Here is a 27,669-nt window from a genome sequence, read left to right as displayed (position 1 = left end):
GGTTCCGGGTTTAGTTCTCACTTCCGAATCCCCCTGAGGTCAGTAAAATTCCAAAGGAGCGGGCCTCTACTGGCCTCCCCAGCATGCCACTGGCGCCCTGCCCGGTAGTCTGGAGACGCTTTCTCTCCGTTCTACCATTTTCATTAGAAAAAAAAAAGTTAAGAGCAGTGTGGGGTTTCAATCACGTTTACTTGGTGGCATCATCACGCTAGTGTATTATATTGGATTTATCTCACAAGATGATTAAAGTAAGTTCTTAATCTTGTTAAAAAACTAATGATTGAAATTTAAAGAATATTATAATTTACTATACATGTGTAATTGGATAATTATAATAATTAATTTCTTTTGACTTATTCTAACATTGAAAGTGAAAATCATATCAAAATCATCTTATGTGAAAGTTCTCGTATATTTTTTCATATCAAATATCAAAGTGAAGTTTTATCTCTGTCTTCTATTTGTATAGGATTTGGATCTCTCAAATGTGAATGTTAAGTGAAACATTGCGTTCAATCTCTTTTTATAAGTATTTAAAGAGTGTCACGTATTTAATACATATGAAGATAAGGATAGACACAAAATCTCTATATATGAGAGAATTTGTATTAAGTGTCTGTTTGGTTTTCATTTTGAATGTGCTTTAACTCAACTGAAGTCTAAAGCTTTTTTCACGTTTGGAGGATTCAAATATGTGACTTCAAATTCCAATACTATAAGCATAAACAAACTTTCAAACTAAAAACCAAACACGACCTAAATAAATGAGTGAGTGTATTAAATATTTGTGAAGAGATATAAACAAATGTTCCATTTCACATTCTTATTCTCATGTGTGATAATAATATTAAGAGGATCTAATCCCACTTCATCACTTTAGAATAGTCCCTTATTAAATAGTTTGATTTTCATTCATTCATTCACTTTGTTTCATTATAAATACACACAAACCCAATCTCCTCCACTCTGCAAACTGAATATTCCTCTTCCCACAAACCAAAACATTAACACACATTTCTCTCTGTTTTTCATTCATTCATACATTAAACACTCCAAAAAATCAACCTCTCAGAATCTCATTCTCTACAACGTTTTCATCCTCTGTTTCTTCCTGCGTGATTTTCAAATTCTCATTTCCATATTGATTCCAAGATTGAGGAAGACCCAGAAGGAAAATCGAAACAAAAAGGGGAAAAAGATTTGATCTTTGGTGTCAGGATGAGGCTTAACGGAGAAATCTCAAGCGGAGAAGAGCCGGAGGAAGAGGAGGAGGAGGAGAAATCTCAGGCGGAAACGACGTCGTTTTCCGGGCAGAAAGTGGTGGTTGGCTACGCCTTGACGGCGAAGAAGAAAAAAAGCTTTCTGCAACCTAACTTCATTGCCCTTGCACGGTAATCATCACCTTTCATTTTGTTTCAATTTCACAAATGTGAACAACTTTTTGTTTTTGTTTTTGTTTTTTTTTTTCCATTTCTCTTTTGTTGTTTTGATCATTTTGTTTGTTTTGCATTTTGCTTCTTTTGTGTTAAAGTGGCTTTTTGCAGTGGTGGGGTTCATGGCCACAACACGTAGTGTCTTTGTCTGTTTAGTGCATGTTTGGTTTTTCAGCTGTGTATTCTCAAAACTTCAGTTTTGACCAATGCTACAAAGTCATAATAACTTTTACCAAAACATGTTTTTTGAAAATTTAACACACAACCAAACACACTGTTAGTATGTAGTAGTGGTGAAGAATTTTTGAAGCATGCCTAATGGCTATCACTTTCATGACTAGAACCAGGGCAACTATTTTTGTTAAATCACCAAACTGATTTGGTTATTGGTAATCTTCTTAGTCTTTTCTTTACTCTATTTTGACTAAGAATATTCCACCATTTATGCTCTACCTTTGGATATATCCACATTAAGATCACTAGGTCAAATCTTATTATCTTGTGGATTGTTCTCTATTTTCAATTTAAATTAATTTACCTTGTTTGCTTCTATGGAACATAAAATTTATTTTATTGTCCACAAGTATTTTTATAGACTTTTTATGTAGAAGATTGCTGTCAACTGGGTACTCATAGGAAATATAACTTGTCTACCAATTGACATATAGCCATGATATACTCTTTAAAAACTTTCAATTCAACAGTTGGAATGGTTAGTTTCCCATTGGGTGTCATGAGGGAGGATTAACTGAAATAGGTGTAAGACTTTAGAATTGTAGATGTAAGATTTGAGCACTCTTTTACCATTCATAATTTTAGATTGAATGTGCTTTTGACTCAACTGTTGAATTATAATCATTCATTACCTTTGAACGCCAAGAATATAATCAGATGGTTCTTATTTTCATATGTTTCTAAAGCATATACGGCATTAGTTGACGTTTATCGATGTCATAAAATAATCTGAGAAAATTATTGAAGGGTGTAAGAGTATCTTACAAATTAAGAGTTACTTAAATGTTAAAACGCCATATGACCACTTTACAAGCTCTCATTACTTTATGTGGAATTTATCAGGAGTATAGTGTGACAAGAGTTGTAGCCTAAACAGAGGTTTCAAGTTATGCAGCAACTTTTTCCAGAGGAAATATTTGTTGCTTTTGCTGACACATAAGTTGGGAGGCTATCAAACTTTAAAATAAACAATGCACTTAGCCTCTGTTTGGGTACACGCACACAATGCTTGGCACGAATTCCAAAAGCCCATTTTGTGAGAAGCAATAAATTTTCTGTATATATTACTACTATGAAATACAATTTGGCTGGCAAGGATCAAGGATGTCTTTAAAAAGAAAAATATATCCTTTGCAACTCTCTTGGCATTCTCACTAATGATGCTTAAAATTTTTTTAATGCAGGAACAAGGGGATATACTTTGTCGCCATTGATCTAAACCAGCCGCTGGCAGAACAAGGTCCATTTGACATTGTCTTGCATAAGGTTTGTGAGTGTGACATTTCTTCCAGAATTTATCATCATTGATGTTTGAAATTCTTCACATGTGGCTGCCCAATGTTGTGAGTTTTCATTTATGGTTTTGCTGAACTTTTGGCTCAGCGACATGCAATTAGCATTTTAAGAACTGCTTCTGTCTTATCTAGATTATAATCTGAGTAGCTCTTTTTTCTTTCCAGTTGCCAGGAGAGGAGTGGCGTGAGATTATTGAGGTTTGTTAACTCTACACTTTTACCCACTTTCACAATGTACTTGGAACCTTGAGTTGTTTTAATGATTTGATCTCTTTTTCTCTCTCTATGACTCACATTCATGACATAGCATGAAGTTGTTAGTATTTCGTTAGTGTGGGAATTAAGTACGAAATCACAATGATTGGGTGGACAACCATCTGGATTCTTAAAAACTTATTATTGTCTGACATAACTTGCAGAGTTCTTGCTCTCCTCATCATGAATCATGATCAGATAGTTGAAATCAGTCCCCCAAGTATTCAAACAAGTGAGGATTTACTTTTGTGATTAATCTGAATAGTATGGTCAGGCATTAGTGGTGTTTGTTGGCCAAAGACTGGATTACAGTTTCTGTCTTTTGGTTCACTGTTTCTTAGTTGAAAATGCCCTTTCTTGTAACTGTTGATAGTAACTATTACAGTAATATGGCATGGAGATCAAATCTCTTAGAAGTACAAGGCTGGAAGGCATATAGGTTAGAAGCTAATAATCCTACACACCAAATGCAACCATTTCTGGTAATTTTTTAACCGCAATAAATATCCACAACAATATCGGCATAGAAGGGGTCAGAAAGCTTCTGAGTAATGCTTTAATGATACATTTAGTACACGAGAAATCTGTTTAACTTCGTTAAATATCTAACTTAGTTTTGTCTTTTGTTTCTTCTGTCTCCTAAAAAGTTTGCTCGACAGTTTAATTAGATGATAAATTACAATATTGGTCTCATCTGTATCTTTTCTGCTAAATGTTCATAGCTGACTGAAAATATGTAGTTGCCAATTGGTGATTGTTTCATCCCCTTCGGAATTGTTTGTAAAATTTGTATTTGATTGAGCTTATTCTAATTAAACCTTTTTTTTTCTCCTTTTTCTTTTTTGAAGGATTATAGGCAAAAACATCCAGATGTATTCGTCCTTGATCCTCCAGATGCAATTCAACATTTACACAACCGCCAATCCATGCTGCAAGATGTGGTGGATCTTAACTTATCTGACTACCATGGCAAGTTGGTAACTTGTTTGCTACAGTTTATTAGGACAATAAAAATTAAAACTCTCCATTCGTGGTTTCAGGATTGTACATGGATCTACAATCAAAAGTATCCGCATACATCCTGCTCTTGATTGAGCTACCTACTCAACTATTTTTTATTTTATTCTGGAATGGAAGAAAATTTGGCTTTTCTATTTTTCAAGTAGAACATGTATTTCATGAATGGCAAACTAGGTTTTGACATGCTCATCAGTGTTTGCATTTATGTATCAACTACTGTTGTTTTCTAGGCAAGGTCGGCGTTCCGCGTCAGTTAGTTATCCCAAAAGAGAAAGACCCATCTACTATCCCTTATGAAGTCGCTAAAGCTGGGATGAAGTTGCCATTAGGTACGTATCTTTGTTTAATTTTCTTCCAGGTCGTTATTTCGAAGGATGAATCTGGTTTTACTTAACCATTTTGGCTACATGCTATTGACATGTCTTTGGCCAACCACTGCATTGACGGGGTGTTAATTGAAAATAGATCAAAATATTTTAAAGGGCTTAAAAGAACCTTGTTTCATCTGTTGGATATTCTGTTTTGATGTTAGTTCTACTAGCCGAAGATTGTTTTAGTTAGTTTACTTATACATTTTCATGGTTGTTCCTTGTTCTGATTATTCTCATTGGATTGTTTCAGACATATTGTCATCTCTCATATTGTATGTCCTGATGCGTATCTTGAAAATATTCACCCTTGTTTTTGGTAATTTCAGTTGCAAAACCACTAGTTGTGGATGGCAGTGCAAAGTCACATGAGCTATTTCTTGCTTATGATGAATTCTCTCTTTCAGAGGTTGAACCTCCCCTGGTTCTACAAGAATTTGTCAATCATGGTTTGTGTACTGATCCATACACCATGATCATTATGTGTTGAATTTATATTTTATCAAATGTCATTTTCTTTCCTTTATTTATTTTGGGGGTTTGGATTTGAAATTGCAGGTGGTCTTCTCTTTAAGATTTATATTGTTGGGGAAGCCATAAAGGTTGTGAGACGTTTCTCTCTTCCCAATATCAGTAAACGTGAGCTATCAAAAGTTGCAGGCTTATTCCGTTTCCCAAGAGTTTCATGTGCAGCAGCTTCTGCAGATGATGCTGATCTAGATCCTAGCATTGCTGGTGAGACAAAATCTTTTTTAAAAACCAATCCTATTCCCCTTTCTTGTTGTTTGCTAATGTCAAATGTATTCTTAGTTATGCACTCTTTTTGTTTCTTAATCTTTCGTGTCCCACTTGATATGGATTGTCTTTTTAAGCTTTAGGACTCATGAATGATTTGAGATCGTTAAATCACGTAAATTGACTCATTACAGAGTGAATCCCACTGTGCAGCAAATGCTACCTCTTCCCCCCCTCTATCTTTCAAGAGGCCTTTATGTAGTTAGGTATTGTGTGAGTTGGTATGCAAATAATTGCTCTATAGTAAATGGCTGGAAGTAGTGGCTCATTTCAACTTACCCTGACACTTTGGTTACAGAACACCCACCAAGACCTTTGTTGGAGAAGCTAGCAAGGGAGCTCCGTCATAGATTGGTATTATAATCAGTTAGTTTACTTTCTTTTACTGTCATTTTTCATTTCTAGATGATGTACTAAAACTAAATTCCAATGCAACATGTAGGGTCTCCGCTTGTTCAACATAGACATGATTCGGGAATATGGGACCCGGGATGTGTTTTATGTCATTGATATCAACTACTTTCCTGGCAAGTATTAACTTATTAGCATTTGAGCAATTCCCATGGTTTCTGATTGAGTTTGTGCCTAAATTGTGTTGAGCACTGGTTCTTGATACTCTTTCTTCTTATCTTCCTCTCTGTCCAATATGTACTGCATGTTGCTTAATTAGGTCCAAGAAGATAATTGAATTTGAACTCCATTCATAAAAGAAACTAGGATTATATTAGTCATTGATAGTATTATAGGAAGATATTGAATTGGTATAAAATAACATTGCAATTTTAAGATGAGATCTCAATTCTCAAGCCATGCAATTTTGCAAAAAATTGACTTTGACTTACATCAAAGTTGTCCTTGTTATTTTGACATGTTAATGTTTTTATTTGCTCACTGCAGGGTATGGAAAAATGCCAGAGTACGAGCATGTATTTACAGATTTTCTTCTTAGCCTAATGCAGAGCAAGTGTAAGAAGAAACTTACAGCCTAAAGTTAGAGAAGCTAAACTGTTTGTTTGGTTTAACAAATTATTTTCTGTTTTCTTTTTGGTTCTCATTAATAATTACAAAAATATCACTATTTTTATTTTATTTCTTGTTATCAAATGCTTACAAAGAAAATGGTGAAAACATTTTGATGTTTCTAACAAGAAATAAAATGATATTTTGTAATTATTAACGACAACAAAAAGTAAACACAAATGAAATTTTGTTAAACCAAATACTCATCATAATAGATTCACTGAGTAGAAGGTCTTGAAATTTGAAGAACATTATATCTTTTAACACTTTGTCTGCTACAAATTGGCATGGAATGTCAATGAGGCCGCGAAAATATTCCAAATGGATGAAGTATGGTTTTCTAATCTCTCTGTATCTCCCTATACTCTCCCAATTGTGAAGCAAAATTCCCATTGTCTTGAGTTATATGCTGATCCAAATTAGTGCAAATATTGTTGGCATCGAATAAAACTACAAAGACTTCAATTTCATCCATGAAAATTCCGAACTATTATATCACCACGTCAAAATTACTGTTCCTAAATGTGGATGAAGAATTAAATATAGTTTTGAGTCTATCAAAATCTAGATTGTTAATTTCTTTTTAAAATAGTTACTCAGTTAAAGTATATTAGTATTTTATTTTATTTTTAATTAATTCTTAAATAAATTTAATTAATTAATATTAAGTAAATTTGAATCTTCATTAAATTGATTTTCTCCCATTTCAATTAATTTTTAATTTTTATAAAAAATAAAGCTCTGAATATTTTATTATGTTTTTGTATTTAACAGAAAATATTTATGTGACACACAAGATATTTGATGTCTGGAGGTCTAATTGGTAGAGAAGATAAGCATACATGTTAAGATAATAATGTAATCATATCATGATTTGATATGTTTTGTTGCGTCAGCAGGAAAGAGTAATACAGTCTTGTCCCTTATTTTATCATGTGTAAAAGTTATCCTGAGCTGTGATGAAATTATCCTGACAGGGTAGGATAACAATTTTCAATTCTTTTTTAGTACCTTAACCCTAAATTCAATTATTTTAATATTTGCTGTCAAAAAAAATTATTTCAATATTTATATTTATATAATTTATAATAATATTAATTAATAAATAAAAAGATATGAATTTTACTAATAGACTAATTTTATTATTTATCAACTACTAGTTGTTGTTATTGCTAAGTTAAAATTATTTAGTTACTCATGAATTTAACTAAAAATGATAAAAATATTGAACTACTATTTGTTAATGGTAAAACTATTGAAATTACTCATATAAAATAATTAAATTATCATTATCACTTGCTACTACTTAGTTAAAATTATTTTTTATTTATATTATTATAAAATTAAATATAATTATTATTCACTAAAAGTGAAATAGACTACTCATTTATAAATATTGGTTTATTAGTAGTAAATATAGAGTAATTTAATATTATTAATTGCTATTATTTAAAATTATTTCTCTACTTATATAATAATTTATAATTTAAATATAAAGTACTTTTGAAAAAATAATATTTTTAAAATTTAATTATTTTTTATGTTTATCACTTTCCATTGCTTAGTTAAAACTAATTGGTTAAATATATAGTTTTTCACTTTTAATTAAAATAGGCTCCATTTGGGAAAAAATTAAAATAAGGTAATTAAAAATTGGTTAAATATATTATGTATTTTTTATCCAAATAAAAATTTGATATACTTTTCACTGTTTATATCATATCCTATCATTATCATCTCAAACATAGGATATGTAAGAGTCTATTATGCTCTCTATCATATCATGTATTTATCCAACTCTCTATCATATCATGCTCTTATCTTATCCCAACCACCAAATGAGTCATAGAGTTTTATTCATCTTATAAAATTGCCCTTCTTGATGAATTAATTTGTATGTATTCACACCCACTATATTTTCTATCTCATTGTAAAGGACTTCCAGCTAATAACTATTTTATGAAAGTAAAAAGATAATTATCATTTACAGTTATTTCCTAATTTTAATTTTATCCTAACACTGCTGAGTAAGGATAGACTTATTGTGAACAATTGTCCCTAGAGTTTCATCCTTCACAGTAATTTTCCTTCCATATGAGCCACTCAGAGGAGGAATATTGACAACTGTCCCTCCAGAAACATTTCTATGCAACAGAAAGTTGTGCATAGGAAATGCCTATAAAAAGACCCCTTCACACCCCAATCCAAAATGTGCTTGCCACTCATCATGTCAACTGCTGGAACCTCTGGAATGAAAGGTAGAGGAAGAAAAATAATAGAGATCAAAAAAATTATCAAAGAGAGCAGTCGTCAAGTTACATTCTCAAAGTGTCGTAACGGGCTCTTCAAGAAAGCTAGCGAGTTGTGCACCCTTTGCGGTGTAGAGCTCGTTCTCATCATCTTCTCGCCTAGTGGGAAGGTCTTCTCCTTCGGTCACCCCGGCGTGGAGGATGTCATCCAACGCTACCTATCTCAAGACCCTCCCCCAACCTCTGAAATCATGTGGTACATCCAGGTTCAACGGAACGCTAACGTGTGTGAGCTCAACGCGCAGCTCTCGAATATCAACAACCATGTTGACGCTAGCAAGAATTATGGGAAGGAGTTGAACCGCCTGCTCAAGGAAGCCCAGGCCCAGCTCTGGTGGGCTAGACAGGTTGAGGAGATGGATAAGCCTCAACTTGAGAAATATAGGGCGATATTGTATGAGCTCAAGAAGCTTGTCACTAGCTACGGTGCTATTGTTGGTACCAACTCAGAACCTCATCATCTTTTTGATGATGTTGGTGGTCCCTCCAACGTCATGGTCCCTGTCCACCACCCATCTCCACCACCTCATCATGGAGGACCACCTGGATTCTTCTGAGGTCATCCCTCGATGATGATGATGCCCTATACATTTTTTAGTTTCGTGTTTTTTCAATTTCCTAAAGCACATGGCCTTAACTAGTTTCATGTATGTGGTCTGGTTAGGAATGCTTAGAATTTGATTTTTTTTTTGATGTTGTAGTTGGAAACTATTTGTATTGTAGTTTTTGAGCATAAATTATTAAAATAAAGGGCATCTTATTGAAGTAAAATGTGTTATCTTTATATCATTTATTTTCAAAATTGCACTTTAATTCTTCATGTGAGTAAGTTTGTTTGTATAAAAGGATTGAGAGACTAGGAAATTATCAGGTATGAAAGGTTTAGGATAAAGTTCTGTACTAAAATCAAGTCAAAGTACTTAAAAAATGATTTATATTCAATTTTTAACATGATGTTGTTCCAAAGAGTCAAAACCTTTTGCGAGAATGGAGGATAGTCGCATATATATCAATAAATAGGTATACATATAGGGTTGCAATCACATATGATTCATAACTTAATAATGTAGAAAAATTACAAATCAATAACTCATGATGTGTTAGTGGAGGCATAGTGGTGGGCTGTGGAACTGCGATGAATGGAGACTTTGATTTGTGTCATGTGGGAGGGAGACTGAGATAGAGAAAATGAACACGGATAGGGTTTTCAATTTCACTTAATATAAGTATTTAAACTTGTCCTATTACTTAATTCTTTTTAATAAGTATATATCATCCATTCGGTTCTTTAGTTCTTCAATTTTTATTCTTTGAACCCTAAACGAAATCAATCTTTTGCATCAATTTTGAACTAAATACCAAAACACTAATCCAATTTAATTGGTTTGTCAGTTTCATCGGATTAGACCGATCCGATGAACCCCCCTAGTTAATTAGATGTCTTTCTTGCCCGCTTTTGTTTTTTGATTTCACGGGTGTTGTTTACCCGATGGCGTTTCGTGTTTTGGGCCCAGTCCCTCCCAATAACCAAAAAAAATAAAGAATTTAAATAATATTTTTCCTAGTCACAATTTTTTTTGAATTGATGAAATAAAAATTAATTACAACTGCATTTATTTTTATTATTTTTTGTGATCCCATTGTAAGACATTTCTCTTATATTTGTGATATATCCGTAATAGTATTTTCCATCCTTCTCAGCGTCTTTCTGTTCATACAACTTGAACTATGGCTATGTTTGGCATGCCATTTCAGCTAGCTTATAGCTTATTTGACTAGCTTAAAACTTATTTGACTAGCTTAAAAGCTCTTCAAAAGTGTTTGGTGAATGAGCTTATTTCAGTAGCTTAAAGCTTTAAGCTATAAGCTATCTCAGGTAGCTTATAGCTTAAAGCTTATAGCTTATTAAATTTATTCTCATTTGTATCCTTATTATTTTATTAAAATTCCACCATTACCCTTATATATTTATAAAAATACTAAACATATTTTCCCCTCACACTTACTTATGCAGTTCCTGCCACACCGCTGCGCACCGTAAGTATTAAAAATATTATATTATATTAATAAAAATAAGTAAAAATCAATATTATATTTTTAAGATGATAAATAACTTGAGTTAATAAAAATATTTAAAGTGATAATAATTTTAATATTAATATCATATAGGTATTAATATGAAAATAAAGTAATGTTAAATATAAAAATATTTATATAAGTATGTCCTTTTATGTCCTTTTACAATTTCAGCTTGTTTAACAGCTAGTTTTACCAAACACTTTTGTTTCAATCATGTAGCTTTTCAGCTTTCAGCTATCAGCTATCAGCTAGCTTATCAACTTTCAGCTATCAGCTAGCTTATAAGCTTTCAGCTAGCGTTTCAGTTTTCAGTTAGCTTATCAGCTAAACATGCCAAACATAGCCTATATCTCATTGTCTCATACATTGCAAAGCCTTATATTTGGTTAGTTTCTTCACAAATCACAAATTGAACAAGGGAATCTTAAGATATCCCCCACTGGAAGGAGGAAAAAAGCAATCAAATCTTGTTTCCATTAACAAAAATATTCTTACCAAATAAAACCCCAAGCCTAATTTTAAATTTATCTTCATTTACGATAACCATGAGAAAAGGAATGTAACAATTTAGGCAGTATTTTATTTTACTCAAATGATTTATACTGATTTTTTGTGTATTAAATTATTCTTGCAATTTCAAGACAAGTAGGATAAATTATTTATACTAATTTGATTTAGAATCTTAGATGAGGCAAAATTGTAGGATTTCATGGAAGGATAAGTGCAAGGACGTCACATTATAAATAAGCCCCTTCCGTTTTCAAATGCAATATTCCTAATCAAGTGCAATATTCACACCATACATAACACTCCTCATTCTCATTTCATCATGGATGTGTTTCAGCAGAAGAAGAAATCCACAGGCCGCAAGAAGATTGAGATCAAGAAGCTTGTCAAGGACGCGAATAAGCAAGTCACATTCTCGAAACGTCGCGCAGGCCTATTCAAAAAAGCAAGTGAACTCTGCATTTTATGCAATGTTCAAATGGCCATAATTGTGTATTCCCCTGCTGACAAATTGTTCTCCTTTGGCCACCCCAACACTGAAGCCATCGTCTCACGCTATCTCAACGGATCTACAGAATTTGAGCCTGCAAAGACAAGAGGCAGATCAGGAACATATGAAGAGTACAATCGAGAATACGACGAGGCGATTAAGGTGTTGGAGGCACAGAAGAAGAAACTAGCAGAGATTGAAACTTTGGCTAAGGTTTGGAACAGGGGAGAATGGTGGAATGAATCGATTGATGAGATGGGCGCTGATCAACTTGAGCAATTCATGTTGTCTATTTATGCTTTAAGGGGAAAGCTTGCAGAAAGAGCAGATCAATTCCCGATGATGTTTGCCAGGCTATAGAATATTTGGCTTTTGATGATAGTTTCACAATTTGTTTCTGTTCTTTCTATGCATTTTATTCCTGCATTAGACATTTCCTATTTTGTTTAAGGTTGTTTTTAGTAATGATCGTTGCTAATAATCTTTTCTATGAACTTTTTTTGTTGTTCTTAATCGCTTTTGAAACTGTGATTGTTCCTCCCCGAATATATTACTTTCTTAGTTTTTCTTTTCCATTATTATTATTTTTTTGATCGAGATGTGCTTGAGATCAATTCTGTTCTGCTCGATTTATATTTGTGTTAAATTGTTCTCGTAATTTCAATTAGAGCGTCGTGAATACTAAAGATCTCCCTAAGAATGCCGCTCATAAGAGTCGAACTCTCGGCCTAGGGTTTGAGATTTCGAAATCTCGACCTAGGGTTTGAGATTTAGAAAAAATATAGAACTTTATATTAAAAACCTATTAAAAAAATGAAATATATAAGTTTTAGAAACGCTGCATTATAAACCGCCACACCTTTTTGCAACCTAAGTAATTTTACCAAACTCTTATCATGAAAAAACCCATTGCACTGTATTTTAATCCCTCCCTCAGTTATTGGTAAGTTTTTATTGAACGCGGAATATTCGGAAGTTAGAACACTATATGATTACACATTCAGTTTTCAATCAATTATGATGGTATAAAAGGAAAAATATGATATGGTCTATTCCTAGGTGAAAATGGTGTAATTTTTCTAGATATTTTGGAACTGAGTATTTAGGGTTTACTTGGTACAGTTAGAAAACCTAGAAGCTTAACAATATAAGCACGTAGAAGTTTTAGTTAGGATACCAAAAAAATGTTTCTGCAATATTACAAATTTCTATTTGTTCAAATGATTTATACTATTTTGATTGATCATTAGAATCTTAGATAGAGAAAATTGTAGGATTTTACGGAAGTGTAATTGTAAGTTGGATCTTACACTACAAATAGTCAAATAAGCTATATATTTGAAGTTTCAAAAAAATATGATATTTCTATTTTCCAACAAAAAAAAACGATATTTCCATAAGCCACCATTGCCAGTTAAAAAACAAATCTATTAATATAAATGTCATTAAATTACCGAATGTTAAAATTATTACTAAATTAAAATTACCGACGATATTAGTCTTCGGTAACTTAGACCTCGTTGAGGTTCTAACCCTTAATTACCAACAAATAAAATTGATGGTATTTACAAATTACCGACAACTTTGGTCAGGGTCAGTAATTACTAATTAACAACTAAAATACGAAAATGTGGTAAGGTTACTGACAACTAAGACTATCATTAATTCAAAGCTATCGGTAATGTGAAAAGTATGATGGTCAAGGCTAGGCTGTTGATAAATTTCTCACGTGTTTACCGACGGTTTGATTGTCGATATTTATGTTTTTTACTTAAGAAAATTTAACAATAGTATAGCTATTGATAATCGCGATATTTACCGAAATAGCGAAATTAAACAACGTAATAATGTCTTTATTGTTAATAATGTATAGGGGTGACACTTTAAAACCAAATTTCTATCAATACCTTGATGTATAAATTTCCTGATTCATGACCTAGGCAAATCCACATGATTGAATGCTTTACACCAAGGGCTAAATAATTATTGATACTTATCAAATCAAAGCTAACTTTTAACATTTTCACATCAAACTTCCGTTTGGTCAATACTTGGGAAGAGAACATTCCCTTGGAAGATTGTTTTGGAACCTCTCATTGTCTTGGCAATAGTCATAAATCATGTGGTATTTCCTGACCCATTTGAACCACCTTCTCTGAGTCGAAGTAAGTGAGCTGAACTTGTATTGGTTCCACCAATTGGCAGGGCTAGCTGCTCTGCAAAACCTTGGGTTCCTTTTCCACACACAAGCATCAATCTTGTAATCTCTGAATGAAGCTATGAAAGGACCCTTTGTCCAGTTAATCTTATCTTGGCCACCTCTTGTTGCCCATTCATCACCATTCCACAGGGTCACTTTCAAACTCATTGGTTGCCATCTAGGAAATGCTGCTCCCTTGTCCGCATGGTTTCTGTACAACCTTACAGGAATCGTGTCCACCATTATCCTACAAGTTGCAAAATTAACTTTAAACAAACCAGCATTTTTGGAGACATAGTAATGAATCAACTTAAATGAATAAAATGATTGAGAAAGTTAATTTACATTTTCAAATTCAACAAATATAGTAGATGATCTTGTTTCGACATCAGTTTGTCTAACTCAAAATGCACATTTATGTCCATTTATTGTACAAAAGTAAAAGGATCTCTGAAATCTCAATTGAGAAAAAAGTACTTTTACTTTAAATTTACTTTGTATTTAAACACATGAACCTTCCCCATGATGTTAGTACAGATAAAATAAGTTTATCAATTAGATTAAGTTGTTTCCAAAAGTATAATTAATTTATTGAAGCTGCCCTGCTTCTTCTACCAATTAAACAAGTACACAGAATTCATGTTGAAATCTTCTAGAATCACTTTTCCTCCAACAAAAGCTACTAGTAGCTTCTGTTATCCAAACATATTTGCACTTAGGCTATAAATAGCAAGTTTGGACCAACTTCTCTTTAATCATAACCGATTATGATATTGAGAAGCTACTCATAAACATTTGTCCTTATAATTGACTGTGAGTTTGTGACTTTAAAATCAATTGTTATTGATTGCAAGAGACTTACACAATCTGGTGCAGATTCCACAATATAGAATAAGTATGGAAGTCCTTTGTTGGGTCAAACCAGAGATGAATCCTCTCCTCTCTATTGTCAGACCCATTTGCATAAATATTTGTTTGAAGAATATATGGCTCCCCTGAGATGTTGCCTAAAAACTCAATGTCAATCTCATCACGATTTGGTTGATCAGAGGTCAACTGTAATATAAGATTTCATTCGTGAGACAAAAAATTGAGACATCGATAACAAAAGATCTCAATGCTAATAAATTACCAAATTAATTTGTATGATTGTATCTGTACTTTTATGATTAAAAAAAAAAGAGAGTTGAAGAGTAAAAGGTTGCTTACATAATATGCCAGGACTGTGCCTGCAGAATGACCTGGTACTAGTTTGATTTGCATGTCAATTTGCCCAAACAAAAACTTCTGATTAGAAGCAAAACCAGCCCCTGCAATGATCCAAACTCATGATTAATAAATAGTTTTTGGGTTTGAATTTGATATAATTGCTGCTGGTTAAACTATATAAACTTAGTACCAGATTCTTGATCCAGCTTCAAGGTTCTTGTGTGTCCATCAGCAGATGTGTTTACATGTGTAGGAGACCATATCACAAAGAAGTCCTTATTGAAGTCTCCTGTTGAAACAACAGATGCAACTGAAACTTGAAACAAATTGAAGGAAACAAAACCAAGGAAAAATATGAGTGCTGTGTGGAAGTTGTTCATGTTGAATTGATTCCTGTGAACGAATATCTCTGAGAGTTGCATTGATATTGAAGATACTATATATAGGTATTGATTGCTTGGAAGCGTGACACATTGTGGGAACAGGGACAATGGAAGTTTTGTTAAATTAAGAATATCTTTAGAAGGAAGTAAAGGAATTTTATTTAGCTGTCAGAATCTTCTTAGTTGAGAGTACTTAGGTTTGTTAATGAGTTTACATACAACATAAATAATGTTGACGGCTTAATCCAGTTTTTGGTCCCCAACCTTTGTCATAAATATGACTTTAGTCCCTCGTCGGAGCAAAGGTGGGGATTGGTCCCCAATTTTTTGCAAAATAGTTGGTTTTGGTCCTTCCGGCCAGTTGGGTCAACGCCGGAGCTCCGGGAAGCCCATGTGGCATTGCCACGTAATTTAATAAGTCCACTTGGATTTTTATTCTTTTTTAATTTTTAATTAGATTATTAATTATTTTTTAAAGCTGAAACTAATAATTAAATATTAAAATTAGTTAACAAAATCATATTATCTTCATTTATTCCATCTTCTTCATCATTATCAGCATCATATACCAGATTTGCCTCTTCTCTTCTCTTCTCTTCTCCACCCACAAAACTCATTTTCTCAAAACACGAAAAATGAAGCAAGAACCTCCGATCATTCTTCTGCACACAGAGTCTCACACACACACACACACATAAAACAACAATCATAACGATTTTTCTCAATGAAGGTCCAAGATCGTTCTTCAATTCCAAATCCAAATCAAAAGCCCCATCGTTCTTCTGGTCCTCGTTCTGACCGTGGCGGCGCTCTTCTTCCTCCGCAACGCCGGCGACACCGCCGCGCTCATCTGCTTCCAGAACCAGGCGCTGGAAGACCGGATCTGCTCCCGCGTTCTTCCTTTCCTGATTTCTCTATATCACTTCTGACCCACAATCAAGAGGAACTCTAGACCGGATCGGGGCTGGGTTTTTGGGATATTTTGGGGTTTATTGGTGGTTGGCGGTGGTGCTCAGCGCGGCGGGGTTGTTGGAAGAAGGAGAAGGAGGGTCAGAAGGAGGGTTAGGGTTTGCTGGAAAAGGGGGAAGGGATTGGGGTGGGGATTATGGAAAGAGTTCCTGGAATTTTTGTGCAAACACAGAGATCTCGTGTCTAAGCAAATTGATTTGCTTTTGATCATTTGATTTGTTTTGTACCTTTTGTTTGGGCAAGCTATGAATCTTCACAATTTAAGGGTTTGTGTATTTAGATTCTTGTCCTGAATAATTATTAATGATGAGTCACACAACCTGGTGGTGAGTGTTTGTTAGTGAAAGAGGAAGATGATGATGTAAGATGTTGAAGATGAAGAGGAGGATGTGCAGATGTTAGATGATGAATTAATTAATCATTTTAATAATTGAAATTAAATTATTAGTTATTTTAATAATTAGTAGGGTTAATTAGTGGAGATTAATGGTGTTTAAAATTTTATTTTTTTAAATGAAAAATAATAAAAAGCCACGTGGACCTCATTAATTGACGTGGCAAGGCCACCTCAGCTGGCGGAGCTCCGGCGTTGACCTAACCGGCCGGAAGGACCAAAGCCAACTATTTTACCAAAAACTGGGGACCAATCCCCACCTTTACTCCGGCGAGGGACTAAAGCCATATTTATGACAAAGGTTGGGGACCAAAAACTTGATTAAGCCGCCTAATGTTGACTCATAAAGTGACAAAAATCATAACATTAAATTGGTAGCTTCTGCAGAATTATCTTGCTTTAATTGTTAATGCATGCATTTTTCAACCAAAGCCTTTTCCCTCCCCTCTCAACAAAAAGTTTGCAAACATGACACATGTTTGCTTTCTTGCCTGTGGGGATTTTCCCTTGGGATAACTTTGTTTCAAAACTTCATTTTTCTAAAGGCTTCAAAAGATATTTATTCCTTCCTTCTCTACCTTAATACCTTTGTAGGAAGGCTATTGAGTCAGTTTACTTAGTTATATTACAAGTTTACAGTTTATATTTTACTGCCTGATATTACTAGTTTACAGTTTGCTTTGTTAGACTTTGCTGTCCTGATCAGCCAGTCAAATAATATTGTTATTCTTTTAATTGATTTTCCCATTTTTTGTTTTTTCGGTCAAGTTGGTTTCATTCACCATGGGCCTAGCCCATCAAAAGGGGCACATTCCCTGATACAACCTTCCTACAATACTTGGGCCTGCTAGTTGTAAACTATGTAGAAAGTCAAAGAGTATGATTATCTACAATTTATGTTGAGTTCAATGAGAATCTAAATTGTTACTGAAAAACTGAAAATTTTTCAACGCTAACAGTTATCAATAATTATCATAACTGGAATCCAGAAACCAGACAAGGATGCTGGGGTCGGTTACAGTACACTCCTTGTCAATTTGTTTGTCATGGTCAAGGCATGTTACTTGTTTTAGATCGCATCCACTAACTCTGCAAACTGCAAAGCAAAATAAACTTGTACAACTATCCTTAAATGTGTCTACTTTTGTCGTTCTTTTTCCAACTGCTTCTTACTACTTCTTGTGACTTGTGACTGCTTCCTTCCTTCTTCTCTGTTTGCTCATTCAGGTAAATTCCTATCCTCTCTCCTACTCACTTGCTTCTTTCCTTTTCCTTTTCCTTTCCTGTAGTTTTGAAATAACAAGGGTATGTATGCTCAATCTCTCTTCATCATTCATTCAACCTTTCTTCTTGCTGTGAAATTGCTATTTTTTCAATAGTCAAAACCCTCTATCTGTTTGCATCTTTCATTTTTGCTTCAAATTGATTGGGACCCTTCAAGCATGCTTTTAATGAAGAATGGTGTTTCAGTGGCAAAGTCAAAATATGGGCTTGTATTGTTTGTACCTGTTCTTTACTGATTGATCTGTGGTGGACTTTTCTTATCTGAAATTTGTGCTTGATGGTTGTAGATGGGGGGTTGTAGGAATTGCTTGTGGTTTCTTCTGTGTGCCTTATTTACACTTTGTTACTTTCTTTGATTGTTTTACTGAAAGCCCATAGTCACTGGGTTTCCTTTTTGACTTGCCAATTATATGGATTTTTGTGGTGAAAGTGTAGAGCACTAGAGCATAATACCCGAATGAGCAATTATATTGTTTTTCTGATTTGATTTTCCCAGTTTGTTTGATTGACAGTTTCAGTTGCCGAGGACGTTGAGAATTAAAGTTGAAACCTTTTGTTGTTTAACATGGATCAGTGAAAAACTATTTTCTGTAATTGGAAAGGAATAAAGGATACTTAGAAAGAGTACCTTAATTAAATGTCTGCTATACCCGCAATTTCTTTCGATATAATTGCTTTTTCAGTGAACTGTTACTGTTTAGAGCTTTCACTTCTAGTCCCAGTGGAGAAATAAATTTTGGAGTGGAGCTTAAATATTTTCCCCTTTTATAGTCTTTTTGTTTTTCATTTCTAGATGCAAAACTAAGGGTATTTTAAGCTTGGTGTAAATCTTTCCTTTTGATTATACCTTTACATTGATGATGATACCTTCCTGAGATCTTTATTAATGCATTTCCAATCCAAAGCAGGTGGCCTGCCCTTGCTATTAGGAGAAGATAAAGCAGGGGTTTTCGAGTAAGTTAAGCATGATAAAGCGGTTTCCAAATAGGAACCCTAGGTCCAAAGGCATCAAGGTAAAACATATTCTGCAAATTGTTCTGTTGCTTGGTATTTGCTTCTGGTTGATCTATCAGGTTAAGCACAATCGTGGTAGGAAAAAGGAATTTGATGAGAATGATGCAAAACTGTCAGTCAGAACTCATCAGACAGATCAAATTGTGAAACTTGGTAGAAAAGACCTTCATCCGGGTAAGGATGAATTAAATCAGAATGAAAAGCATGAGGAGGATGAGGAAGATGAACATGTTGTAGAGGATGAAGAGAACAAACATGAACATGATGAACAAGAAGAAGAGGGAATCAGGCTTGAAACTGAAGAAAGCAAAGACGACAAGCATGAAGGGAGAGAACAAGAGGAAGAAGAAAATAAGCATGGAGCAGAAGTGCTAGAGGAAGAAAATCAACATGAACATGATGAACACGAACAAGAGGAAGAAAGAAACCAGCATGAAACAGAAGAAAGCAAAGACAACAACCATGAAGGGGGAGAACAAGAGGAAGAAGAAAATAAGCATGGAGCAGAAGAACTGAAGGAAGATGATAACAAAAGTGAGGAGATGGAAGATGCAGGAAAAGGAGGAGGAGGGGGAGATGATGATGAGATAGATGAAAATGATCAAGAGAAACCAGAGGTGGATATGGATCGTGATGATGGGAAAGATAAGGAAGAAGAGGGTGACGCAAAGGAGAATGAAGACAGCGAGGATGAGGAAAAGGGGGGTTCAGCGGAAAACCACGGAAATCATATGGCACGCGAGGAGCATTACAAGGGGGATGATGCCTCTAGTGCAGTGGCTCATGATACTCATGCAACTAGCACTGAAAATGAAACATTTAGCATGGAAAACTCTGATCTAAACATAGAAACAAATATTACAAAACCAGAAAATGAGACGGCTTATTCAGATGAAAGCAACCAGAATCGAAATGATTCAAATTTGAATGTTATAGAAGGGGAAGGGGTAGACAGGATTTCTTCAAATGCAAGTTCTGATAAAGAGACTGGAAATGATAATTTGTTCAACTCTGTGGATATCTCATATCTGAATAAAACATTCAAAACAAGCAGTAACTTGATAGAAGATGATGCAAACACTTCAATTTCATCCGAACACAATAAAACAGTTGATACGACAATGATCACTGGAGATATAAAAAATTTGCAAACAGAGGGATCACAGCAGAGTGGCAATGGAATTTCTGAAGAAAACCTGCCTGATACTGATTCAACGGTCGCTGTTAAAACTGAAAATGGAGGTCCAGCTGCAAGAGAATCTTCTAATCAAAGGGATGGTGAATCAGAGAAGGTAATCGGATTTGTAGCTTCAAATGAAACTGAGAACTCTTCTTCGAATTTGGATAGAAATGAGAGCTCTGGTACCACTGAAAGTGATGAGTCCAATGGTAGTAACGAATCAAATGAATCTCAGAATACTGATGCCACTGAGGATGAGACATTCAAGGGTGATACTTCAATGGGTGGAACTGATGAAACATCAGGCTCTTTCTCTGCTGACGAAATTCTGGATTCAGTTGAACATGATGCCATCGATTCTTTTGATACTCATATCCAGGACCACAGGGATGTGAGCGAGGTTCGAACTGATCTCGATACATTGCCAGATATTAGAAATGAAGGATATAATGGTGATGAAACTGCAGCAGAGTAAACTTAAATTGGATCCACCTAGTTGTTAGAACATCTTTGCTTTACCAAGAAATGTGTGAAGACAAAGATCTTCAGAAAGGTACAAACATTGTTGTGGATATTTTTGTGATTATATCAGTCTGGATATGTATAATTTATTTCTACATTCCACTATCCACTGCTACTGTTTCTCTCTCACTCTCTCTCTCTTTTCCAGAAGTGTGAGCAACACACTTTTTTAACACACTCTTCCAGGCATTTGATATGATTGATTTATTTTTTAAATATCAATACATGCTTAGTATGGTTAGTTATCTATACCTTTTTAAATTTAAAATGGAAAAGAACTGTCACTTAACACTACTTCTGTAAAAGAAGAGTACTGAATACCCAGTTCCTTGGATAGACACCATCTGGGTATGACTTGAAAATATATAATTATGGTAAAGACAAGACAATGCTAAGCATTGGCCATTAAGTTAGATAATTTATTAGTGATTAAGAATAAATTTGAAGGCATCATTATAAAGCATACAATCAGAAGAGATTAATCATTTTCTGGAAGCTACTGATAGCAATTCTGGTCATTTGAGCTGTCAAAACCCAAGTTTAAAACAATAATGTGTTGTTAAGGTGACTAAAAAGATCTATAAATGGTTTCCAGTAACAAATTGACTGGTAGTTTCTAACTTGATTGATACAAAATAAATGCAACAAGCTAGAAATCAAATTTTGAACACCTGTAGAGATAAAATTGGTGTGGAAAGAACACCAAGTGGCACTACTAGAAGAATAGCAAACCATATCATACACTTTAAGACATATTAAATGTCATATTACAGTCTTTGTCTAAGTGTAAACAAATAGGCTTCATGGAATTGTGATTTAAACATTGATGGTAAGTTATTATATCACCCCTATGACTAGAATCTAACAAGCGGATAACTCAGTGATTGAAACCTCGTTTACAGATTCTCGAGTTGATTTACTCGTGGATTCACTTGATCTTGTTGCCCTTGAATCATCTTCCAACAATTGCATGTCTTAAAGGCTTCTATGTATTGTCCATGAAAAGTGCAGGTTGGTAAGGTACTGAGAGACTAAGAGAGTAACTATTAAACATGAGTGATAATGTAAACCAATGTGGATGAGTAATAAGGTTTGGTCTATTAGCTGAATTTCGTGGACGGAGAAGGGGTTAAACCACAACAGCGTCATCTAATATGGTGGTTTCATTGAAGAAACGGTAGGGATCAAATCTAAGTCGACAACTGGGTTTAAGAATATTTCCCCCCATCCTACCCTCACAACATGATGGGATTTCAGAGATAGCGATCTCCAAGCAGTCATTGCATTGAACCCCAGTCAAATCAGCCATACACTGCACAAGGCCATACAAGGTCGTATAACCTGTGGTCACCTTATCTGAGGCGTACTTGCGACGAGAGTCACCGGATGCAGCTTTGTCTTTCAGATTTCTCATCAAGTTACTCAGTACCTGTTAAACAGAGAAAAATGAAGTTCATTATTATTTTTTTGGACTATGATGAGTTTCGCCATTGGATAAACTGTGACACTCTCTCTCAATAAATGACAGGATTCCAAAATCTAGCTTGCCTACTGCTAGACAACCCATTGATTGTTTAGTTAATTGTATATACACAGTGATAAAAAACTCACTGTAATGTAACTAACTCACCATTCTCTAACAGAATCTGCTAACCTCTGCCTGAATTAAGAACAAATAACAAACTCTAATAGTTACCTGATCAAACTCATTCACCGACCCAGTTACATTTCTTAGGTAGATCAAGTATATAGTAGGTTGAGTTTCCATGATGCCAAATATTGAGCGGTTGGAGTACCAGACGCCACAGTCTCCAGTCCACACAATTGCTTCTTTTTGGTTTGGACACTGCTTTTTGAGATAGAATGCAGAATCCTTAAGTCGTCTTCGGCAATCATCTGGCTCTAGATCTCCTCTGCACAACCCGACCGCGTACACTTTGTCTGCGTTTTGGCCGTGTGAGAGATTGTAGAAACCATAGTTAACTTCTGTGTGTGTAGAGAAACTGGATAAAACAGTGTTGAGGTTGTTGTCATAGGTGCTGTTGGTTGTGTAGTTGCCTCTTCCGTTATCACAGTTAACAGGATCCTGGGCGCTAACTAATTGCAGTGGTACCATTATGGCAAAGAGACAGCAGCAAAGAGAGGAAAACAGCCTATAAAACGTTGCAGGCATTGTTCTCTACTAGCAACAAGCCCAAGAGTGAAGCTTTAGCTATGAAGGAACATTAACTCTTCTTGTGGAAAGGCGAAGTAGTTGACTGAGTAAAAGCTCTTACTTTTCGTTGGGAGAAATTTCATACGTATTAGGTAAGGCATTTGACGGGCACTAACGCTATGCTTGAGTATTCGTTATCACATTAAGACGTTAACTAGGGGTCCTTTTAGGATAGACCATTAGTATAGGGGTCCTATTAGGATGGACCATTAGTATTTTAATCGACCAGGGCACCATTCATTAAACAACATTCGGTCATATATAGTGAGAGAAATGATCTTCTAACGTCCAAACTACTAGTATAGGACGCCAGTGACATGCTGAGGAGATGGATGGACAGAGACTCAAGTTATCCACCAACTGAAATTTTAGTGGATGCATACGGATTCGAACCGTTGACCTATAGGAATGTGGGAGGTAAATCCGGAATCTGTGCTCAGCTGTGTCAATTCAAGTTGGCAGTTCCCACTTCCCAAGTATTATTGATCACATGACTTTAATTTTAATTGAAAAAAGGTCTTATTCTTCCTTTTGTTGTATATAGGAATTTTTCAAGGAAATATTAAGGATGGAAGCATTGTGAACCGTGTAGGATGGGAAAAAAATTTGTGGATCTCATGTGTTAAAACTTGAGGTTCTCATAGCATAAAAGTTGATGTAAGACCAGAAGAGATGAGCCGTTGACTTGGAAAATATTGGATAGATACTCAATCAGTGTTTGGGTATGTGTTCTCCCATGTATCTCACTCAGAAATGTTAGGTTCTTTTTTCTTATAATTTCAATTCCACCAATGTTGATAGATTTTTGAATCCCCCATTTCAATTGCCTCATCAGAGCTAATTTAGGGTTTCAATTTTGTATTTTTGGATTCCTCTGGAAAAAGCATCTGTTGACTTATCACTAGGTATATTATCGATTTAACAAATTAGAAAACATTTAAGTTGGTGATTAGAAAGATCAATAAATGGTTTCCAGTAACAAATTGCAAGGTAGTTCCAAACCTGCATTGATACAAAATAAATGCAACATGCCAGAAACCAAATTTTGAACACCAATAGAGTTAAAATTGGTGTCAAAAGAACACAAAGTGGCACTGCTAGAAGAATAGCAAACCATACACTTTAAAACACTAAATGTTGTATTACAGTTTTTGTCTAATTGTAAACAAATAGGATTCATAGAATTGTGATCAAAACATTGATGATAAATTATTATATCAGCCCAATGTCTAGCGAGCGGATAGCTCAGTGATTGAAGCCTCGTTTACAGATTCTCGAACTGATTTACTCGTGGATTCAGTTGATCTAGTTGCCCTTGAATCATCTTCCGACAACTGCATGGCTAGAAGGCTTTCAGTTGTATTCTCCATGAAAAATGCAGGTTTGGAAGGTACTGGGAGAGAAAGAGAATAGCTATTAAGCATGAGTGCAACAGAAGCCATGTTTGGTCTATCAGCTAAATTTTCTTGAACACAGAGTAAGCCAATGTGGATGCATCTTATGATTTCATCTGCTGAAATGCTGTTTAATGATGGATCTATTACATTTGTAGCTGTCCCCTCCCTCCAGTTTCTCCATGCCTGTAACAATTTGCTCAATTTCAGATAACCAGATACTATTTATTAGGCCTTCTATTCAATTTCTACCATAATGTGGGAACACATAATCTTCTTATTACTTTTAATGGCCAGAAAGAAATAATAGTGAGAAAGATAAGACTTACAAAGCTCAGTAGATACTCCGCATTCTCCCCCTGATGAATGGCATTATTGTTTTTTAGGCCACTTACAATTTCAAGAACCAGAACTCCAAAACTGAAGACATCTGATTTCACTGAAAAATGTCCATGCATTGCATACTCTGGTGCCATATATCCACTGGATGCCAATATGAACAAGCTTAATTAGTAAAGAATATTAGAATTCAGGCTCTGGTCCTAACTCTACCCAAAAACTAGTTCAGAGGTGACTAATAACGTAAAAAATTTAACTGAATTCAAATCAAGCACTTACAACAATTAGCAAAGTCGAGTATATTGTAATACTTACTAGGTTCCAACAATTCTCTTTGTATTTCCTTGAGTTTGATCCACAACAAACAATCTTGCCATTCCAAAATCTGCTATCTTAGGATTCATCTCTTCATCTAAGAGAATATTGCTTGCTTTTAGATCACGATGTATTATGCGCAGTCGAGAATCTTCATGAAGGTAAACAAGGCCTCGAGCAATACCCTTGATGATGTTGAAGCGCATTTCCCCATCCAGTTGTGCTTTCCTAAGAGGATCTACATACACAACAAAGCCAAATGAATTTTAAAGCTAAGTTAGTACTTAGTCTTTTCTTGAACCTAAACTGTAAGCAATACTTGAAACAATTTTGTTATGTTGATGTTGAGACCTACCAAATATGAAGTAGTCAAGGCTTTTATTGGGAAGAAATTCATAGACAAGTAGCCTTTCTCTCCCTTCCAAACTGAAGCCAAGTAGCCTAACTAAATTTCGGTGTTGAAGTTTGGCCACTAAAAGCACTTCATTCTTAAATTCTGCATCTCCTTGGTCAGAATTCCCTGATAACCTTTTCACAGCAATAACTTGTCCATTAGAGAGCTCGCCCTGAAAATATAACACTGTCAGGGCCTATAAATTTGAAGAGGTGACATTTTTTTCTGAATGAAACAATTGTTATCTTACCCTGTAAACGGCTCCAAATCCGCCTTGTCCAAGTTTACTAGAATCAGAGAAGTCATTTGTAGCAACTCGTATGGTGTCAAAGTTGAATTGCAATGACTGAGCAATAGTAATTTCATCTTCATCATGATCTTGTCCACTTTTAACTTCACATGTGGAACCGAGTTAAACTAGTGAGTTTTTCGGGCAAGATAATTGCAATAGAAACAGAAAAATCAAGGAGATATAATTTCTTAATGTGAATAAACCAGAAGAAACAAGTGATGATAAATCCCTTGGTGCAATTAGACTTACTTTCAACAAAATGTTTTTGCTTTCTCACTATTAAACAGATGCAAATAAAACCGAGCACCAGAGCAACAAGAACAACTGGAACTGTTATGGCGATGACAATTTTTGCTGTGTTGCTCTTTCCTGCACAAACAACAGGCCATGAATTTGGATTAATAAATAAAATATCACCATTTAGAGCTAACACTTATGAGATTCCTAACAATTATTAACATAATATACCTTCTGAAGTGGTGTTATTGGTGGATGGTGAAGGGGGTTGAACCTGAATAGGGTCTATTACGGTTGTTTCATTGAAGAAGCGGTAAGGATCGAATCTAAGACGACAACTGGGTTTAAGAACATTTCCCCCCATCCTGCCCTCACAACAACTTGGGATTTCAGAGATAGCGCTTTCCAAGCAGTCATTGCATTGAGCCCCTGTCAAATCAGCCATACACTGTACAAGCCCATACAAGGTTGTATAATCTGTGGTCACGTTATTGGAGGCGTACTTGCGACGAGAGTCACCAGATGCAGCTTTGTCTTTCAGATTTCTCATCAAGTTACTCAGCACCTGTTAAACATACAAGTGGGAAAAATGAAGTTCATTGTGTATATATTTTTGTCCTTTGATGGGTTTCATTCAACAAATAAATAAATGATTTTTTCATATTCGAACTTGTGTCCTCATTCTTACAAAATCTAAGTTGCAAACTACTAGAACAACAAATGGATTGTAGTTCTAATAGTTACCTGATCGAACTCATCCGCCGGCCCAGTTATATTCCTGAGGTAGATCAACCATTGAGTAGGTTGAGTTTCCGTGACGCCGAATATTGAGCGGTTGGAGTACCACACGGTGCAGTCTCCAGCCCACACAATTGCTTCTTTTTGGTTTGGACACTGCTTTTTGAGATAGAATGCTGAATCATTTAGTCGTTTTCGGCACTCATCTGGCTCAAGATCTCCTCTGCACAACCCGCGGACATAAGCTTTGTCTGCGTTTTGGCCGTGTGAGAGATTGTAGTAACCGTAGTTGATTTCTGTGTGATTTAAGAAACTGGATAAAACTGTGTTGAGGTTGTTGTCATAGGCACTGTTGGTTGTGTAGTTGCCTCTTCCGTTATCACAGTTATAAGGATCCAGGGCACTAACTTGCAGTGGTACCATTATGACAAAGAGATAGCAAAGAAAGGAAAGCAGCAGCCTAAAAAGCATTGCATTTGCAGCCATGGTTTTCTCTTCAGATGCAACAAACCCAATATATGTAAATGAAGGAGCATGAACTCTTCTTCTTGTGGAAAGGTGAACGAGTTGACTGACTAAAAGCTCTTACTTTTCGTTCTGAGAAATTTCATACCTATATTTGCTCTTGGAATAAATCAAGAAGCGTTTTTACTCGCTAGCTAACACTGAGTCTGACTGTATTCAAAAGGTATATGGACGTTAATATGCCACGGTTAATCGTGCACTATACGCACTTATCATAAAATATGTTATAGGAACACACAGCAAATTAAATTCAAATAAGA

General features: G+C 35.0%; 7 protein-coding genes across 9 annotated transcripts; 4 read left to right on the top strand and 3 right to left on the bottom strand.

Annotated features, from left to right (window-relative positions):
• The first annotated feature begins 890 nt into the window (after positions 1 to 890).
• LOC130718603 (inositol-tetrakisphosphate 1-kinase 4) lies at positions 891 to 6,890 on the top strand. 3 transcript variants are annotated; one of them, XR_009012723.1, is made up of 10 exons: positions 891 to 1,391; positions 2,852 to 2,933; positions 3,128 to 3,160; positions 4,066 to 4,186; positions 4,468 to 4,566; positions 4,935 to 5,054; positions 5,164 to 5,340; positions 5,554 to 5,606; positions 5,699 to 5,754; positions 5,843 to 5,923. XR_009012723.1 is itself a non-coding variant. In XM_057569220.1 (10 exons), the coding sequence occupies exons 1-10, from the start codon at positions 1,219 to 1,221 to the stop codon at positions 6,387 to 6,389; spliced, it is 1,038 nt and encodes a 345-aa protein (XP_057425203.1). In that variant the 5' UTR covers positions 903 to 1,218; the 3' UTR covers positions 6,390 to 6,890. The 3 variants fall into 3 exon arrangements, 2 of the variants coding, with proteins under 2 accessions (XP_057425203.1, XP_057425205.1); XM_057569220.1 differs by lacking the exon at positions 5,554 to 5,606 and adding an exon at positions 6,298 to 6,890 and having other exon boundaries at positions 903 to 1,391; positions 5,843 to 5,927; XM_057569222.1 differs by lacking the exons at positions 891 to 1,391; positions 5,554 to 5,606 and adding exons at positions 3,382 to 3,449; positions 6,298 to 6,890 and having other exon boundaries at positions 5,843 to 5,927.
• Positions 6,891 to 8,057: 1,167 nt separating this feature from the next.
• Positions 8,058 to 9,476, top strand: LOC130720016 (agamous-like MADS-box protein AGL61). The gene has a single exon (XM_057570600.1). It carries the CDS (start codon positions 8,630 to 8,632, stop codon positions 9,284 to 9,286), a length of 657 nt encoding a protein of 218 aa, XP_057426583.1. The 5' UTR covers positions 8,058 to 8,629; the 3' UTR covers positions 9,287 to 9,476.
• Positions 9,477 to 11,561: 2,085 nt separating this feature from the next.
• LOC130720949 (agamous-like MADS-box protein AGL62) lies at positions 11,562 to 12,237 on the top strand. The gene has a single exon (XM_057571658.1). It carries the CDS (start codon positions 11,638 to 11,640, stop codon positions 12,163 to 12,165), a length of 528 nt encoding a protein of 175 aa, XP_057427641.1. The 5' UTR covers positions 11,562 to 11,637; the 3' UTR covers positions 12,166 to 12,237.
• A 1,400-nt stretch (positions 12,238 to 13,637) lies between these two features.
• Positions 13,638 to 15,619, bottom strand: LOC130718147 (probable xyloglucan endotransglucosylase/hydrolase protein 10). The gene is made up of 4 exons (XM_057568637.1): positions 15,405 to 15,619; positions 15,215 to 15,315; positions 14,868 to 15,061; positions 13,638 to 14,252 (listed from the first exon to the last, which is right to left on the bottom strand). The coding sequence occupies exons 1-4, from the start codon at positions 15,592 to 15,594 to the stop codon at positions 13,850 to 13,852; spliced, it is 888 nt and encodes a 295-aa protein (XP_057424620.1). The 5' UTR covers positions 15,595 to 15,619; the 3' UTR covers positions 13,638 to 13,849.
• Positions 15,620 to 17,923: 2,304 nt separating this feature from the next.
• On the top strand, positions 17,924 to 21,057 carry LOC130718390 (uncharacterized). The gene is made up of 2 exons (XM_057568974.1): positions 17,924 to 18,187; positions 19,153 to 21,057. Exon 2 carries the CDS (start codon positions 19,210 to 19,212, stop codon positions 20,911 to 20,913), a length of 1,704 nt encoding a protein of 567 aa, XP_057424957.1. The 5' UTR covers positions 17,924 to 18,187; positions 19,153 to 19,209; the 3' UTR covers positions 20,914 to 21,057.
• Positions 21,058 to 21,727: 670 nt separating this feature from the next.
• Positions 21,728 to 23,076, bottom strand: LOC130719973 (cysteine-rich receptor-like protein kinase 29). Its single transcript, XM_057570560.1, has 2 exons — positions 22,657 to 23,076; positions 21,728 to 22,389 (listed from the first exon to the last, which is right to left on the bottom strand). Exons 1-2 carry the CDS (start codon positions 23,074 to 23,076, stop codon positions 22,090 to 22,092), a joined length of 720 nt encoding a protein of 239 aa, XP_057426543.1. The 3' UTR covers positions 21,728 to 22,089.
• Positions 23,077 to 24,273: 1,197 nt separating this feature from the next.
• On the bottom strand, positions 24,274 to 27,527 carry LOC130718388 (cysteine-rich receptor-like protein kinase 44). Its single transcript, XM_057568971.1, has 8 exons — positions 26,891 to 27,527; positions 26,378 to 26,711; positions 26,159 to 26,278; positions 25,868 to 26,010; positions 25,579 to 25,789; positions 25,224 to 25,461; positions 24,899 to 25,052; positions 24,274 to 24,755 (listed from the first exon to the last, which is right to left on the bottom strand). The coding sequence occupies exons 1-8, from the start codon at positions 27,368 to 27,370 to the stop codon at positions 24,405 to 24,407; spliced, it is 2,031 nt and encodes a 676-aa protein (XP_057424954.1). The 5' UTR covers positions 27,371 to 27,527; the 3' UTR covers positions 24,274 to 24,404.
• Positions 27,528 to 27,669: the final 142 nt, after the last annotated feature.

Source organism: Lotus japonicus, chromosome 5, assembly GCF_012489685.1.
Source record: "Lotus japonicus ecotype B-129 chromosome 5, LjGifu_v1.2".
Lineage (NCBI taxonomy): Eukaryota > Viridiplantae > Streptophyta > Magnoliopsida > Fabales > Fabaceae > Lotus > Lotus japonicus.
Note: the sequence above shows the minus strand (reverse complement) of the source record. Positions and strands in the feature narration are given on the sequence as shown.

Coding starts and splice junctions, on each gene's coding strand:
- LOC130718388 (XM_057568971.1), bottom strand. CDS start 27,370: ATGGCTGCAAATGCAATGCTTTTTAGGCTGCTGCTTTCCTTTCTTTGC. Junction 26,011..26,158: donor GCAAAAACATTTTGTTGAAA/GTAAGTCTAATT, acceptor CCACATGTGAAG/TTAAAAGTGGACAAGATCAT. Junction 24,756..24,898: donor CGGAGTATCTACTGAGCTTT/GTAAGTCTTATC, acceptor AAATTGTTACAG/GCATGGAGAAACTGGAGGGA.
- LOC130720949 (XM_057571658.1), top strand. CDS start 11,638: ATGGATGTGTTTCAGCAGAAGAAGAAATCCACAGGCCGCAAGAAGATT.
- LOC130719973 (XM_057570560.1), bottom strand. CDS start 23,076: ATGGTACCACTGCAATTAGTTAGCGCCCAGGATCCTGTTAACTGTGAT. Junction 22,390..22,656: donor CGGTGAATGAGTTTGATCAG/GTAACTATTAGA, acceptor TCTGTTTAACAG/GTACTGAGTAACTTGATGAG.
- LOC130718147 (XM_057568637.1), bottom strand. CDS start 15,594: ATGAACAACTTCCACACAGCACTCATATTTTTCCTTGGTTTTGTTTCC. Junction 15,062..15,214: donor GCACAGTCCTGGCATATTAT/GTAAGCAACCTT, acceptor CTTATATTACAG/TTGACCTCTGATCAACCAAA. Junction 14,253..14,867: donor TGGAATCTGCACCAGATTGT/GTAAGTCTCTTG, acceptor TGCAACTTGTAG/GATAATGGTGGACACGATTC.
- LOC130720016 (XM_057570600.1), top strand. CDS start 8,630: ATGTGCTTGCCACTCATCATGTCAACTGCTGGAACCTCTGGAATGAAA.
- LOC130718390 (XM_057568974.1), top strand. CDS start 19,210: ATGATAAAGCGGTTTCCAAATAGGAACCCTAGGTCCAAAGGCATCAAG.
- LOC130718603 (XM_057569220.1), top strand. CDS start 1,219: ATGAGGCTTAACGGAGAAATCTCAAGCGGAGAAGAGCCGGAGGAAGAG. Junction 5,341..5,698: donor TCTAGATCCTAGCATTGCTG/GTGAGACAAAAT, acceptor CTTTGGTTACAG/AACACCCACCAAGACCTTTG. Junction 5,928..6,297: donor TGATATCAACTACTTTCCTG/GCAAGTATTAAC, acceptor TGCTCACTGCAG/GGTATGGAAAAATGCCAGAG.